Source organism: Nicotiana tabacum, chromosome 22, assembly GCF_000715075.1.
Source record: "Nicotiana tabacum cultivar K326 chromosome 22, ASM71507v2, whole genome shotgun sequence".
NCBI lineage: Eukaryota > Viridiplantae > Streptophyta > Magnoliopsida > Solanales > Solanaceae > Nicotiana > Nicotiana tabacum.
In genome coordinates, this window is record NC_134101.1 from 68931929 (window position 1) to 68948529 (window position 16601).

The following is a 16601-nucleotide window of genomic DNA, read 5'->3' on the forward strand; positions in this document are numbered from 1 at the left end:
TGACTGTTGACAGCTCAGAGTCGCCAGAAGTCATATTCTGACGTGCGGCGATGAGACTTAGAGTTCGAGGTTAATGACTGGGTATTCTTAAAGGTATCCCCTATGAAGGGCGTGATGAGGTTTGGAAAGAAAGGCAAGCTTAGCCCATGGTATATTGGGCATTACAGGATTATTCGGAGAGTGGTCCAAGTAGCTTATGAGTTAGAATTGCCCTCAGAATTAGAGTCAGTCCATCCGGTTTTTCACGTATCTATGCTACGGAAGTGCATTGGCGATCCTACTAGAGTGGTGTCCATAGATGATGTACAGATTACGGAGGATTTGTCATACAAGGAAATTTCAGTTTCCATCCTAGACCGACAAATTCGCAAGCTACGAAATAAGGAGGTAGCCTCCGTGAAGGTTTTATGGAGAAGCAATAATGTGGAAGAGATGACATGGGAAGCGGGGGAAGAAATAAAGTATAAATACCCCCACCTATTTCAAACTGAAGATATGGCTCGAGATGGGATGCTACAACACAACTCTATTCAGGCTAGTAAGTCACTAGGTAAGCTCTTATTTCCTGACTTTCAGTATTTATGATTTACGACTGTTTGAGGCAAAGTGTCGTTATTTATAGACATTGGCCATGTGTTGCATGCATAGTATATTTTTTGGCTGCATGCATGTTGGTTATAGTCTAGAGTACGGAGGAAACTCTGGAATTTATTTTTCGAAGTCTCTAGAAGTAAACATTCGAGGACGAATGTTCCCAAAGGGGGAATGATGTTACACCTTATATTTTCGTAAATAAAACTGCGTCGTGAGCAAACTAATGTAGGACCCAAAGAAATGAGATCATCTTTGAAAATATATAAAACAAGTTAATCATGTTACCTTGGAAGTTACAAAAATTGAAGATCATGAACAACAAGTACAAAGAGGGTTGGAAGGTTCAGAAGCTAAAGGAATTGAAAAACATAATGTTTCGTCGAAAGCCGACAAGTTGGGAATGTTATAGCATAGACTTTTAGAGTGAGACCAAGGTGTTTAACATGATAAGGAGGTTATGTTATGAGTTATGTTACTCGTATGATAGTCGTGTGTTATATTTTGAAGTCAAGCGAGTGGTGGAACAAAAGTCGATGAAAGTCATCACAAGTTACATTCATAAGTTTTACTGAAACTTTGGGTCAAATGTAACTGCGACTTTCTCCCAATATACTTAGAGTTATGGGGTGTTCCACCCATCAAATTAAATATCTATGAGTCTATTTTCCAACGCATTAAACCGTTATACGATATCGGAGTAGAGAGATATGGATGTTTTTCCGAGACTGCACAGACTGTCACCTACTTGCTTAAACGAGAATCCAAAACTGGGCATGTTCGGGTCGTCCAAAAATGGGCCAGTTCGGGTCGTTCAAAGAGGAATTTTTAAATTCCTATCCCCTTCATATATTAGGCTGATAATAGGGCAAAATAACCAGACTCATTCTCTGCAAAACTCCTCCCAAATATTTCCCCCAAACCCCAATTGATTTTCTCCCCCTTTCAAGTTCTAATTGGAGGTAAAGCCTAGAGTTTAAAGAACCAAGCTAGGAGCCGAGTTATCCAACAAATAAGGTAAGTTTACTGCTCTATTTCATCCATTTTTTTCTGTTGTAGATGTATAGTAAGTCGTTCTATATTTGTAAGAACTCACGGGACGGTGATCGGAAGCTGTGAGTTCGAGTTATTCACTTGTAGCAGACTTTTTTGTGGACTGTTTCGTGGTGTTGTTGGGCTGCGTGTTTTACTACTGTTTTGTGGAGTTTTGGAGGAGGAAGGGTGTGGAGAAACACCACATAAATGTAGGATGTTGGGCTGGTCGTTCGTCGTAATATGTTCAGGTTGTTGGCACTACTACGGTGGTCGTTTTGTGTATGAAGAGATTAGGGTGTGTTGGGCTATTTTGTAATATTGTGTGGTGTGCATAAGATTGGAAAATAATGTATATATGTTGTTATTGTTGTTTTTGGTGTTGTTGGTGTTATCTTGAATTTGGAGGAAGTAAGGATTATTGGGGAGATGCTGTCCGTTTTAATACAAAATAAGCTAGTCGTTCGTTGTGCGTTAGTTGTACCTTTCGTAACTTAATGATAGTATTATTATCGTTGTTGTAGATTAAGGTGAGAAGAGGCGAGTTCAAGTTTGTGATTGGAAAGATTGTGATAAGGTATGTTAAGGCTAAGCCTTCCTTCATTTTGGCATGATCCCGTAACTACATATGTTTGATAACGAGACATAAAGAGAAGTTCGTATTCAAGAATTTATTAACACTATCCTAGTCTCAGAAGTTATAGTATTCTCCCTTATCGGGACTTTATATTCAGTTAAGTATTATTGTCTTCCAGTCAAGTGAGTAGAGGATCTATATATCTATATAGTATTACAGTATTTTCACCACCATCGAGCTATAATCGGTGGGCAGGCCCTATTGGGCAACCTCTGATCAGATGGTAAGTTATATATACCGAGCCTACTGTGGCCGAGCGCCTATGAGCGAGCCCAGGATGGCCGAGATACAGAGCCTAGTATGGCCGAGCGCCTATGAGCGAACCTACTACGGCCAAGCAGTTACACGTACCGAGCCTTATAGGGCCAGACATTTATTTTACTTAATATATTGAAGGAGTTGAGTCAGTATCAGCAGGTAAGTATATCTCCAGATCATCTTTGACTCCCAGTTACTTCCAGTTATTATATTATCAGTTCAGTTTCAGTTTTCAGTTATGTTATTGCCTTACATACTCGGTACATTATTTCGTACTGACGTCCTTTTTTGGGGGACGCTGCATTTCATGCATGCAGGTTCAGATAGACAGACGGGTAGACCTCCTCAGTAGGTGTTTCCAGAGTTCAGCCTGATCGGTAAGCTCCACATCCTTCGGAGTTATCGGGTCTAGATTTTCGTGTACATCTTTTGTATGTATGTATATATATTATGGGTAGGTTGAGGCCCTGTTCCGGTCACAATATATCTAGCAGTAGAGGCTTGTAGACATATCCTATTGGTTAGTGCAGTATGTTGGGTTTGTAGGCGTGGTATGTATATTTGGTGGTTTGTCAGTTGTAGTAGTTATGACGGCCTTGTCGGCCTATCTTTACATTGATATTTAGTTAGTACTAGTTTCAATTCAGTTTTATATTTTGCTTCGTAAATTGTCTTGAAAGGTGGCCCCATGGCCAAATTATGACATTATATGTTCAGAGTCCCTTAGTCGCAATTTGGTATGCCAGGTTAGGTGAGGCACCGAGTGCTAGTCTCATTCCCAGGTTCGGGGCGTGACAATGGGCGTCACTTCCTCTCCTTGGGTGTCATAGCCTTAGTTGACGACGTTCATGAGGTTAAGGGAAACATTATCTGTTGTCCTCATTCCGTTTCTTTGGTTACCTGCCATGAAAATATTTGTACGCACAGAGATGAGAGATAAACTTGGTGGTTTGTTAGATTAACAAGTCACGTGAGTTATAGATCTAATGGAAACTAAAAGTTTGGCTGAGAAAATCTCCATAGACTGCACCAAACTGTATGAACCAAAATTTAGATCTAGGTTTATACAATCGAATTTTATAATAAGATAGGGTTAACCTTAGCCAATAATAATATCCAAAAGATAGTCTAATTATCTTTGTAGTAAGATCCCCATATGCGCCATTTGAGTAGCAATAAATAACAACAAGAATATAGCAATTAATGATCTAAGAGTATGGAAGACAGCATTAAATAACAATAAATAATAATAAGTGGTATTAATATAAATAAGTGGATGTGTGTCACCCGAAAAGGGGTGAAATCCCTTGATATTACTTATGACAAAATAGATGGTGATATGTCTTTGAATATTCGGATTCTCCTTGGATCGTGAAAGGAAAGGTAGATAAATATCTGAAGAAAAGGTGAATTTTGTATGTGTGTGATAAAGTAAGAATATTCAGAGAATGTCAATGTCTTGTTCTTTACAATGAGTGCCCTCCTCCCCCCTCTATAACTACATATCTTTCTATTTATAAGGGCACATGGGTCACAAAAATCCTAATAGTACAGATGGGAGGAATATTCACTAGAATATTCTCTGTAAGGTCTTGCTTCTAAACTAACCGTTACTTCTCTGTTAAAGGGAGTACTCGTCCTCGTATTCGTCCTCCGTTGGGTCCTCGACTTCACCTTCATCTTCTGTTGAAACCAACTTGATGACATGTGCAAACCTTCGAAGGCTTTCTTAATGCCGATTAGGCTCACATATAATTATGATAATTCTTAGCCCATGCACAAATAAGCATTAATAATCTATGGTTGAGTCATGAATAAGGATGACTCTATAATTTTAGTTCACTATATCAGCATCAAATGCAAAGAGAATTAAGGATACCTTGTGAAAATAACAGTCAGCTTGAAGTCTTGTAAAGGCAGCATAAGTCTAGGAAAAACTAGCACGACTGGTCTCCAATATAACACCGGAAATCTTATGATTGTTAGCCCACTCTGCTACTTTATTCATAATAGAATCGTAGACTATGCACACAATCCCATCAAATTTTTGCTAAAGAGCCAAGCTTTCTTGAAGAGGAACTTCAATATTGTCGATAAGAGCCAGTAATAATGATATGAAATTAGAAGAGAAATCATCTGGTATAACAAGAAAAGAGATACAAGGATGGTTTGAAGGATTAAGAGAGTTGAATTGAGTATGAGCAATTGTTATAGAAAAACCCTTTGACTAAAGAAATAAGCCTAATTCAAGCATTGGGTTTATGTGACCTTCGAATGGACATGGGACTAGTACTATACTCCCTGACCTCTGTTTTTGCACTTTCATTTGTCCTTTCAACTTAGATCCGTATGGACTTTTTTTTTCTTAGCTAATATTGGACTTATTTTATTTTCCCTTATATATCTTGCAAGGAATGAATATGATCATTTTAGTCCTCAGTTTTTGTAATGGTGGTGAAAGTTCTTGGAAGCAGCATTAGGAATTCAAATTCCACAAAATGCTTATACAGCTTATTTTATTTTAGTTTGATAGTTACAAGTTAACCAACAACTAGCTAAAGGCGTGAAGACTTTCATTTTTGTAAGTGGGAGTTTGCCGCTCTTTTCTCTTTTCTTTTTAGTAATTAGGTTAAAAAAATTGCAGGTAAGGGAAGGAAAAATAGGAGACGAAATTACAAAGTGGAAAATCGAACTCTCACCAATAAAACAAAAATTTATATAGCCAACCAATTGAACTACTAAGATTCTCTAATGATTAGGTTCAAAATCTTGAATAATTCAGAAATGATAGGAAATAAGATATGCAGAAATTAGTAGTTAACTTATTATAAAGTAAGATCCAAAGCCTCAACGATTAAAATTATTGTATTGTTTACTAAGTTGATTAAGAATAATTTCTTGTTTTAATCGAACTTTAGTTCTAAAGTCATTAACAGTTCAAAATTATTATTTCATATATACAAGTTAATACTTGTTAAAAGTTAAAAACTTAGTTATTTCTGAATCATTCAAGATAAATCTTGTTTCTTAATCTAAGTATATCTTAAATAGTTGATGGATGTAAGACATGCAAACACACTCTTATATTAAATTAATTATCGTTAATCTTTTAAAGTCATAATAGGGGCTGTCTCATGGAGAGTCAGCCTCTAAACGATAAGAGGCAACTATGGGCTTATCGATGCGGCATTTGACTATCGCACATGCGTTTCATATTTCAAGAACGTTTCATGCACGCGTTACTCCTTGAATTGTTCGTCTTATATGCTTTAAAAGTAATTATGGTTAAAATTTCTTTTTAAATACTTGACTATATTTTTATACCATGTTACATATCTAGTTAAGAACTTGTTGACTTAGAACATTAATTTGTTCATAAATTATTATGCCTAGAAGGTATAATTTATTTCTTCTTATACAGATGACGACTAATGAATTTGGGCCGCAAATGAAAGGCATTGTATCAGAGAAGTTGACCCAATTCCCTAGCGCATTTGCGTGTTTTTGTATGGGCCTAACAGGATTGGTCCAGAAAGTTCTCGGCTTGCTTATCTACATTTTGGAATGCAGAAATATCGGTACGGATAGAAGTATCGAGAAAGCACTAAACACTCCTCTACGACAGTTTAAATATCTACCCAGGTCCTCTTCCTTGAACCAACGAACTTGAAAGCTGAAAGCAAATTAAGAAAATTCTCAAAAAGCTCACTGAAAATGTCACTGATTCCAAGAGTGTTCGGCGATCGACGAAGCAGTGTCTTTGATCCATTCTCAATTGACGTGTTTGATTCGTTCAGGGAATTGGGCTTTCCAGGTTCCAATTCAGGGGAGACTTCTGCATTCGCGAACACTCGAGTCGATTGGAAGGAAACTCCGGAGGCTCATGTGTTCAAGGCCGATCTCCCTGGGCTTAAGAAGGAGGAAGTGAAAGTGGAGATCGAGGATGATAGGGTTCTTCAGATTAGCGGAGAGAGGAACGTAGAGAAAGAAGACAAGAATGATACTTGGCACCGTGTGGAACGCAGCAGTGGCAAATTCATGAGGAGGTTCAGACTTCCGGAGAATGCGAAAATGGATCAAGTTAAGGCGGCGATGGAGAATGGAGTGCTCACTGTTACTGTTCCGAAAGAAGAGGTGAAGAAGCCTGATGTCAAATCCATTGATATCAGTGGTTAGATAGTCGCTTTGGCTGAAATATGTAAGTACGCTATGATATGTGAGCAAGTATATGTAGAAGTTGCTGTGTTTTTGTATCTGGTCTGTAGTCGAGTCTGTTTTTCGCTTAAAGGTGTGTTTGATGTAATTTTGTTGAAATTCTATGTGGTAAAGGCAATAGTGTTGTTATAGAATCAAAGTATTGTATTATCCTTCAATTCTGTTCGATCTCCCATATTTTCCTTCTTCTTCGTCTTCTTAACTCCTTTTGGGTATTGGTTTACGTAGTGAAGTCGAGAACTTTTAAGTTTTTCACTCTTGCACTTTAATTTCGTAGAAAGTGTCGAAGTAAAGATATGTTGACCTGTTAAGGAATCCACAATTAAAACCATTACGATCGATTTACCAAATCATGATCCTTTTAGTTTGGAGAATTTGAGAAAAGAATTACAAACGCGCAATTGGGTTAACTTGTTAGGCGTATCATTCAAAATTACATCAAGCATACATGAAGATGAAGTCAGTCGGTGTAGTTAGATTAGTTGAAAACTTAAACGTGAATGAAAAATTCTCTCGTTTGAGGGGAATGCAAAACTTCTTGGTAATTAATCCTTACTTCCTTAATGGGCTTTCCAGCTTACTTGAATTTTGATTAATTAAATCGTGAATTTAGATTAATTGGATCAGAGGATTGTTATACGGGAGTTTTGAAAAAAGGATCAAGGCTTAAGTACACCATGCGGGCTTAGACTTCCAATGAACGAAAAAGAGGGGAGGAAGTAAAGCAAAATTGCACGAAAGAAAATGATAAAGCTCGCATCAATTTTCTAGTTATTCACGTACAGTTTAACAAATACTCCCTCTGATTTATGTGAACTTGTTTGACTGGGTACGGAGTTTAAGAAAAAATAAGACTTTTAGAATTTGTGGTCCTAAACAATTCAAAAAGGGCCCAGAATATTTGTGTGGTTATTAAAGGTTCTCATTAATGATAGAATTGTAAGTTTAAGCAAAATTATTTTCTAATTTAGAAAGAGGTCATTCATTTTGGAATGGACCAAAAAAAAAATAGGTTCACATCAACTGGAATTTGATGTAGTAACAACTTTGTATTTTGGTGTTGTCCAAAATACTCTCGTTTGAGGGGAATGCAAAACCAAATATTAAACGTTAGACACTCAAATATTAAAAGAAAAAAAAGGTTAATTTTAACAAATACTTTTTTAATCCGGTATGGCTTGCTACTACAAAACCATGGTCGAAAAAATTAAAAAAATCAGTCAAAACGGCCACAAATAAATGATTTCTATCTATAATGGAGATAGTCTCATGTAATGACACAATCATATTATTAAAAGCTTGTGGCAAGAATAAGTTAATTTTTGGTGCTCGAAAACAATGTTTTAAAGCTTTGTATATTCTCCATTACTTGTGTACATTGTTGTATATAAATTTTTTTTGCTCATTTAGTCTTTTCGGTCTCATTTAACATATAATAGTTAAAAGAAAAATTAAGTTATTTGAGTCTCGGAGGAAGACATTACTAGTTTTCGGATGATTGCCTATGGGCTAATATGCAAGCATATGTTACAGAGATTCGATTAGTAGTACTCTGTCGGACGTTAATTCGGGTGATATTATTATATTATACCCCAATTTCTCTATTATTAATGTCAGTAAGAGCGTTTTAGTGCATTATAAATTCTTATTTAAGACTCGTATTATTTCAGAACTAGTGAATATGTTCGCGCATCGCACGATTATTAAAGAGTTAGTGAATGTACCAAACATAAGAAAACTCAATAATTAATTTTTTTTATATGAAAAAGAAAACATTCATAACAACATATATTTTAGTTAATTCATACACTAATTCATAGGTTAAGTCACCATTTGAGTTATTAAGAAAGATTCGGAAGGAGCATGAGAAAACTAAAAAGCTTTGTAATAAAATTACATAAATCTCATTTTATAACTACTAATTATCATACAATGGAAGCATTTAAATATATATTTTAAAATTTCTAAATTAATGATGTCAATACAACTCAAAATTATTTGCCTGGCTAACCTATTTTTAACGAACTTATATTCAGACTACTCATCTAAAATTTGAGTTTATCTCATAAGAAATGAATTTATCCAAGTCAAAAAGTGTTTGAGCGTGCCAAAAAAAAAACAAATTACATTTTTTTATTGGCACTAAATCTTGGACCATCAAACAAAAATAAGGTTTAGTTTTTTTTTTCTTCTCATTTTGTCTATTATTATGATATTATATTTCAAAACTAAAACCAAACCTATCGTATGAAAATGAAAGTGACAATCAACTAATTTCTACAAGAATATGTCCTTTCTATATTCCTATTCTTTGACATCTTACCACATCCCTGGATCCCAGTACTCGCCTATCTAAACAAAGAAAAACCAAACGGAAAGAAAATCTAACATAAAATAATGAATGAAGAGGAAACCAAGAAAAAAATCAAAAGGAGCAAATAAACAATCAATATGACAAAACCAACCCATCAAAATTCCCGTATCATAAGTAAGAAGTAGATAACTTGCTTGCGGTAAATTTCGCGAGAGATGCTTCTTATTTTTGAAAAAGATGAACTATTTCAAGAAAATTTGTAGTTCTTCAAGTGATTTTAAGTTTCATCTCCAAACTACTATACGTAATATCTAACTCTACCTTATTTCTTTGATTTTTAAAATAACAGAATATAGTGCTTTTGAGTTTTACTTAGTACAACATGATTTAAATAGGGACTGACGTATCAAAGACTTCACAGTGAATATTTTTCTAAAGATAATGTAAGGCATAATATGGCGACTATATAGGAGAAGGATCTCTAGAAAATAAGGACTCCTAATTCTACTGCAGCTTTCGCTGTTAAAATTTTCCAAATCACCTAGAATTTGCTGTATTTTTTCCCCAATTGATTAGTAATAGAATAAATGTCGTTAATGAGTCAATCACATGACAGGAAAGATGACATCTAAATATACCTGACTAGCAAATTATTGAAAGAGGTTCTAGCGAAATTTAAACCAGGATGACATCTAATATACCTGACCAAAAATTATTGAAAGAGGTTAATTAGTAAAATTGTATACGGTCGAAATGGATTTGGCATGTCCGGTACGGTTCGAAGGGTGATATATCGAAGTAAGATCCCGAAAGGGGAGGGGGGGAAAACTAATCTAGAGCCTGGCAAGGCCGGTCCGTGTTGAGATCGATATCATAATCAAACTCGAACAAGAATCGAATCATGGCGCGGGTAGATCTATCGTGCAGATAATCCAACTCGAACAAGAATCGAACCATGGCGCGGGTAGATCTATCGTGCAGATAATCCAAAAACTAACCTACATCGACCAGGAATCCGTTCGAGGGCTCGAACCGGGATCGAGCTCGAGTCAAGATCACAAGTTCGAGCCGAAATCAAGCTCGAACCAAATCGAGGGTTCTAAGCAAGATCGGGCTCACACACAAAAGCCGTTGTAATCCCACTAAAGGAAATCTTGGCAGAAATTATGGAAAAACTGATTTATCATGAGTTTCCCACTGAATGTTTATTTTATTATGCTTGGAACCAAAACCCCTTCACTATAAAAGGACATGTTTATCATTTTTGTAAGGCATCCATTTGGAGGACTTACACTATCACAAATTGTATTATCCCATCTACAAGCAAGAGGGATCTTTCTAGTTTTTTTAGATTGGTTCTATTTTTGTTAAATCCAAAATTTCGCTGTTCATAATTAATCGGCACAGATTACGTTTTTCTCCAACCTATATTCATACTTTTATTTTTCCTAGCGTTCTGTATTAAGTTATACCACGTATCTTCGGAATTATGCATAAATTCAACTCTATCCCTTTTTTCGGGTAAACAGTTTGGCGCCCACCGTAGGGCCGAGGATAATAGTGGTCACTTATTTCCGAAAACAACCTTCAATTCAGGTTCAGCTACGAATAGCTACCAACCAAATGGCTTCGCCGACAGACTACGAAGCTGGCCTTCAAGATGAAACCAACAACTTGGCACTACCCGAGATTCGAGCCGGAATACCACTAGATGTTAATTCACAAATTGCTTTGGAAGCAAACCAGCGTTCCGAACCAGAAAGAAGCATTCAGGGCGGTGCTCGATCCGTAGCCCAAGACACCCAAAACCCGGAGGAGATCGGGACCATCTTACGCATGATCTTCGAGATGTTACAAGCCCAACAATTAGCAATAGCTCAACTGCAGAGCCAAACTCGCGCACAAAGCAGGCCGGTTTCCAACCCACTTCGAGAGGTCACCCCCAGAACAGAGCCTGCCATAGTAAAATCTAACGAGCAGGAATTGGGGACTAATCCCGGAATTATTAAGCTGCTCGAGGAACTCACGAAATGAGTCAAAGCCAACGACAAGAGGGTGGAGACGTATATTGCCAGGGTCGATCAAATCCCGGGAGCTCCGCCAATGATAAAAGGGCTTGATTCAAAAAAAAATTCATACAAAAGCCTTTTCCATCGAGTGCGGCACCAAAGCCAATCCCCAAAAAGTTTCGTATGCCCGAAATTCCCAAATACAACGGAACGACCGATCCTAACGAACATGTCACCTCTTACACATGTGCCATAAAAGGCAACGATTGGGAAGATGATGAGATCGAATCCGTGCTATTGAAAAAGTTCGGGGAGACCCTCTCGAAAGGAGCTATGATTTGATACCACAATCTACCACCAAATTCCATCGATTCTTTTGCCATGTTGGCAGATTCGTTCGTAAAAGTACATGCTGGTGCCATAAAGGTCGCAACGAGAAAATCAGACCTCTTCAAAGTAAAGCAAAGGCAGGGAGAAATGCTGAGGGAATTCGTATCCCAATTTCAAATGGAACGCATGGAATTACCCCCGGTCACCGACGACTGGGCCGTACAAGCTTTCACCCAAGGATTGAACGAGCTAAGTTCGACAGCATCACATCGGTTGAAGAAAAATTTGATCGAGTACCCGGCGCTAACTTGGGCAGATGTACATAACCGATATCAATCGAAAATTAGGGTCGAGGACGATCAGTCGGGAGCCCCGTACGGACCTGTTCATCAGAACATGACAGTTATTAATCAAAAGCAGATCGACAGAGAACAAAGGTCAAACAGAGACCGATATCGACCATACATCACCGATCGAGTAAACAATGGTTCAACACGCAACGCAATTCGGAACAGTCAAAGAATTGATCAGGGACAAAATTCTCGGGGGCTTATGAGTAAGAGCGGCTTTGACAAATATGCCGAGCCTATAGAAGCACCTCGATTATCAGAGTATAACTTCAGCATTGGCGCATCCGCTCTCGTATCGGCCATCGGACGCATCGAAGACAATAAATGGCCCCGACCAATGCAAACCAATCCTGCCCGGAGAAATCCCAATCAAACGTATGAATACCATGGAACCCATGGCCACAGAACGGAAGATTGCAAGCAACTAAGAGAAGAAATAGCTCGCCTATTTAACAAAGGGCACCTTCGGGAGTTTCTGAGTGATAGAGCAAAGAGCCATTTTAGAAGTAGGGATGTCAGCAAGCAGAACGAACAAGAAGAACCACAACACGTTATCCACATGATCATCGGCGGCACCGATACCCCCCGGGGACCGATGCTTAAGCGCACTAAAACATCGATGGTGAGGGAAAAGCGATCTCGGACTCAAGAGTACGCACCCATGGGGACCTTGTCCTTTGGTGATAAAGATGCAGAAGGGGTCATCCAACCTCACAACGACGCCCTGGTAATATCCATACTCGTAAATAAAACTAAGATTAAGCGTGTGTTGATCGATCCAGGTAGCTCGGCCAATATCATCCGATTAAAGGTAGTAGAGCAGCTCGGCCTGCAGGATCGAATCGTGCCTGCAATCTGGTCCTAAACGGGTTCAATATGGCATGCGAAACAACCAAATGGGAGATAGCCTTGCCAATAAACGTGGCCGAAACTGTCCAGGAAATAAAGTTTCACGTGATCGAAGGCGATATGAGGTACAATGCCCTTTTCGGAAGGCCATGGATCCACAACATTAGAGCCGTGCCTTTGACCCTGCACCAGGTCCTCAAATTTTCGGCGTCAGGAGATGTCAAAACGGTATACGGAGAGCAGCCAGCCACAAAAGAACTGTTCGCCGTCGATGAAGCCAAACTAATGTCCTCACTTGCGCCGATAAAGGGACCGGGCCCGAAAGGAGAACGGGACACCAAATAGCAATCACAGACAGTGGCTCCAACCCAGCCTGACAACCAGAAAGTTGAAGAGAATGAAGACCAAAAGGTCCCTCGATCTTTCATAACTCCCGATGACTTCGATGCCACAAAATCAACGATCGAGGAGCTAGAACAAGTCGTATTAATCGAGCGCCGGCCCGAGCAAAAGGTATACTTGGGAACGGGGCTGAGCCCTGAACTCAGGAAGAAACTCGTTCAATTTCTTATCAATAACATCGATTGTTTCGCCTGGTCCCATTTAGATATAACAGGGATCCCGCCGGACATAAAGACGCATCAGATAAGTTTGGACCATCAGTTCAGACCAGTGAAACAAAAAAGAAGACCCCAGTCCGATAGAAAGAACACCTTCATAAAGGACGAGGTAACCAAACTTCTCAAAATAGGGTCCATTCGGGAGGTAAAATACCTCGAATGGTTAGCCAACGTAGTCGTAGTCCCTAAAAAAGGGAACAAACTTAGGATGTGCGTGGACTATAAGGATTTGAACAAAGCATGCCCCAAGGATTCTTTTCCATTGCCCAACATCGATCGCATGATCGATGCCACGGCCGGCCACAAGATCCTCACTTTTCTCGATGCCTATTCCGGGTATAATCAAATACAGATGAACCCGGAGGACAATGAGAAAACCTCGTTTGTCACCAAATATGGGACGTATTGTTATAATGTGATGCCCTTCGGGCTAAAAAACGCAGGGGCCACTTACCAACGCCTAGTGAATAAAATGTTCGAAGAACAAATAGGAAAAGCAATGGAGGTTTATATTGATGACATGTTAGTCAAATCCCTGCGCGCAGAGGACCATTTAATTCATTTGTAGGAAACGTTCGAGATTCTGAAAAAATACAAAATGAAGCTCAACCCCGAAAAATGTGTCTTCGGTGTCGGTTCGGGCAAGTTCCTCGGCTTCATGGTATCACATCGGGGAATAGAGATTAACCCCGATAAAATTAAGGATGTTGAAGACATCACCGTCGTAGACAGCGTAAAGGCCGTACAAAGACTAACAGGTCGGATCACCGCCCTAAGCCGATTCATATCGAGGTCATCCGATCGAAGTCATAAATGTTTTTTCTCTACTCAAAAAGAAGAACGATTTTTCATGGACCCCGGAGTGCCAACAAGCATTAGAAGGACTAAAACGATATCTGTCAAGCGCACCACTGCTTCACACTCCAAAAATCGATGAGAAACTTTGCTTGTACCTACCAGTGTCGGAAGTCGCCATAAGCGGTGTCCTGGTTCGAGAAGAGCAAGGTACGCAATTCCCAGTTTATTATACGAGTCGAACCTTATGAGAGGCGGAGACTAGATATCCACTCTTAGAAAAGTTGGCGCTTGCACTAATAAGCGCCTCAAGGAAGTTAAGGTCGTATTTCCAATGTCATCTCATATGCGTATTGTCTACTTACCCGCTTCGTAATATTTTACACAAACCCGAGTTATCAGGCCGGCTGGCCAAATGGACCGTCGAACTCAGTGGGTACGATATCGAATATAGACCCCGTACGGCCATCAAGTCTCAAGTCCTAGCAGACTTCGTGGCCGATTTCACACCAGCCCTCATACCCGAAGCCGAAAAAGAACTGTTGAAATCAGGTACATCATCGGGGGTATGGGTCCTTTTTACGAATGGGGCTTCAAACGTAAAAGGGTCCGGGCTGGGCATAGTTTTGAAACCACCCATGGGTGGCATTATTAGACAATCTATTAAAACTATCAGATTGACTAACAACGAGGCCGAGTACGAAGCCGTGATTGCAGGTCTTGAGCTAGCTAAAAATTTGGGAGCAGAAATCATTGAAGCCAACTGCGATTCCTTGCTGGTGGTGAGTCAAGTAAACAAAACTTTCGAAGTTCGAGAAGGTAGAATGCAGAGGTATTTAGATAAACTGCTTATCACTTTGCGCCATTTCAAACAATGGACTTTACGGCATGTACCACGGGAGCAGAATAATGAGGCCGACGCACTGGCGAATTTGGGGTCATCGGTCGAGGTAGATGATATGGGCTCGGGGAATGTGGTTCAACTTTCGAGATCGGTAGTCGAAGAAGGACACGCCGAAATAAATTCTACAAGCTTAACTTGGGATTGGAGAAACAAGTATATCGAATATTTGAAAAACGGAAAACTCCCATTGGACCCTAAAGAGTCCAGAACCCTGCGGACCAAGGCTGCTTGATTCACTCTGGCTTTAGATGGAACACTGTACCGAAAAACGTTCAACGGACCATTGGTTGTATGCTTAGGTCCGGGGGATGTCGATTATGTTCTACGGGAAGTGCATGAGGGTACTTGCGGGAATCACTCTGGAGCCGACACATTAGTCTAAAAAATAATCAGAGTAGGGTATTATTGAATCGATATGGGCAAAGATACGAAGAAATTTTTTCGTAAATGCGATAAATGTCAAAGGTTCGCGCCAATGATCCACCAGCCCGGAGAACAACTCCACTCGGTCCTATCCCCGTGGCCTTTTATGAAATGGGAAATGGATATCATCAGCCCTCTGCCATCGACCCCAGGTAAAGCTAAATTCATTTTGTTTATGACTGACTATTTTTCTAAATGGGTTGAAGCGCAGGCGTTCGAGAAAATAAGAGAGAAAGAAGTTATAGACTTTATTTGGGATCATATCATATGCCGGTTCGGGATACCCGCCGAAATAGTATGTGACAATGGAAAGCAATTCATTGGCGGCAAAGTAACAAGATTCCTCGAAGACCACAAGATAAAAAGGATATTGTCGATGCCGTACCACCCCAGTGGATACGCGCAGGCCGAATCAACAAATAAAACTGTCATTCAAAACTTAAAGAAGAGGTTGAACGATGCTAAAGGGAGATGGAGAGAAATCCTGCCCGAAGTCCTTTGGGCATATCGGACAACATCAAAATCCAGTACGGGGGCGACCCCGTTCTCCTTAGTATATGGATCCGAAGCATTAATACCGGTAGAGGTTGGTGAACCCAGTGCCAGATTTCGATTATCGATGAAAGAATCAAATAACGAGGCTATGAACACAAGCCTCGAACTATCGGACGAAAGGCGAGAAACTGCCCTCGTCCGAATGGCCGCCCAAAAGCAACGAATCGAAAGGTATTATAACCGAAGAACCAAGCTCCGCCATTTCAAGCCTGGGGACTTAGTGTTGAGAAAAATTACCATCAATACCTGGAATCCGAATGAAGGGAAGCTAGGACCAAATTGGGAAGGACCATATCAGGTACTCGAGGACATCGGAAAGGGATCATACAGGATCGGCGTTATAAACGGAAAACAGTTATCAAGCAACTGGAATGTATCACATCTGAAACGGTACTACTGTTAAGGTACAACCTTTCCATGTTCGTTTACATCTCGAAACTGACCCATGCAGAAGTCCGAACAGGGGACAGATCTCTCATCAGAAAGCACGCGTTGCACTCTTTTTTCCTTAAGACCGGTTTTTATCCCAAATGGGTTTTTCGGCAAGGTTTTTAATGAGGCAACCACTGGTCGTGCAGAACTTATGATAACATCCGAGGCCCCGTAAGAGAGTTACTTTATAGCAATAGGGTCTCGATAGGAAAACTGCAAAGAGCCATATGATCGAAGCGAGCCATGCTCGTATAAGTTGGCCCGAACCCAGGCGTGTAATAACATGT

The 16601-nt window shown here is 39.6% G+C and overlaps 1 protein-coding gene across 1 annotated transcript; it reads left to right on the forward strand.

Annotated features, from left to right (window-relative positions):
* The first annotated feature begins 6089 nt into the window (after positions 1-6089).
* On the forward strand, positions 6090-6891 carry LOC107770077 (17.6 kDa class I heat shock protein). Its single transcript, XM_016589342.2, has one exon. It carries the CDS (start codon positions 6233-6235, stop codon positions 6692-6694), a length of 462 nt encoding a protein of 153 aa, XP_016444828.2. The 5' UTR covers positions 6090-6232; the 3' UTR covers positions 6695-6891.
* Positions 6892-16601: the final 9710 nt, after the last annotated feature.

Bases quoted from the DNA above. Each gene is read 5' to 3' on its own strand.
- LOC107770077 (XM_016589342.2), top strand. From the start codon at position 6,233: ATGTCACTGATTCCAAGAGTGTTCGGCGATCGACGAAGCAGTGTCTTT.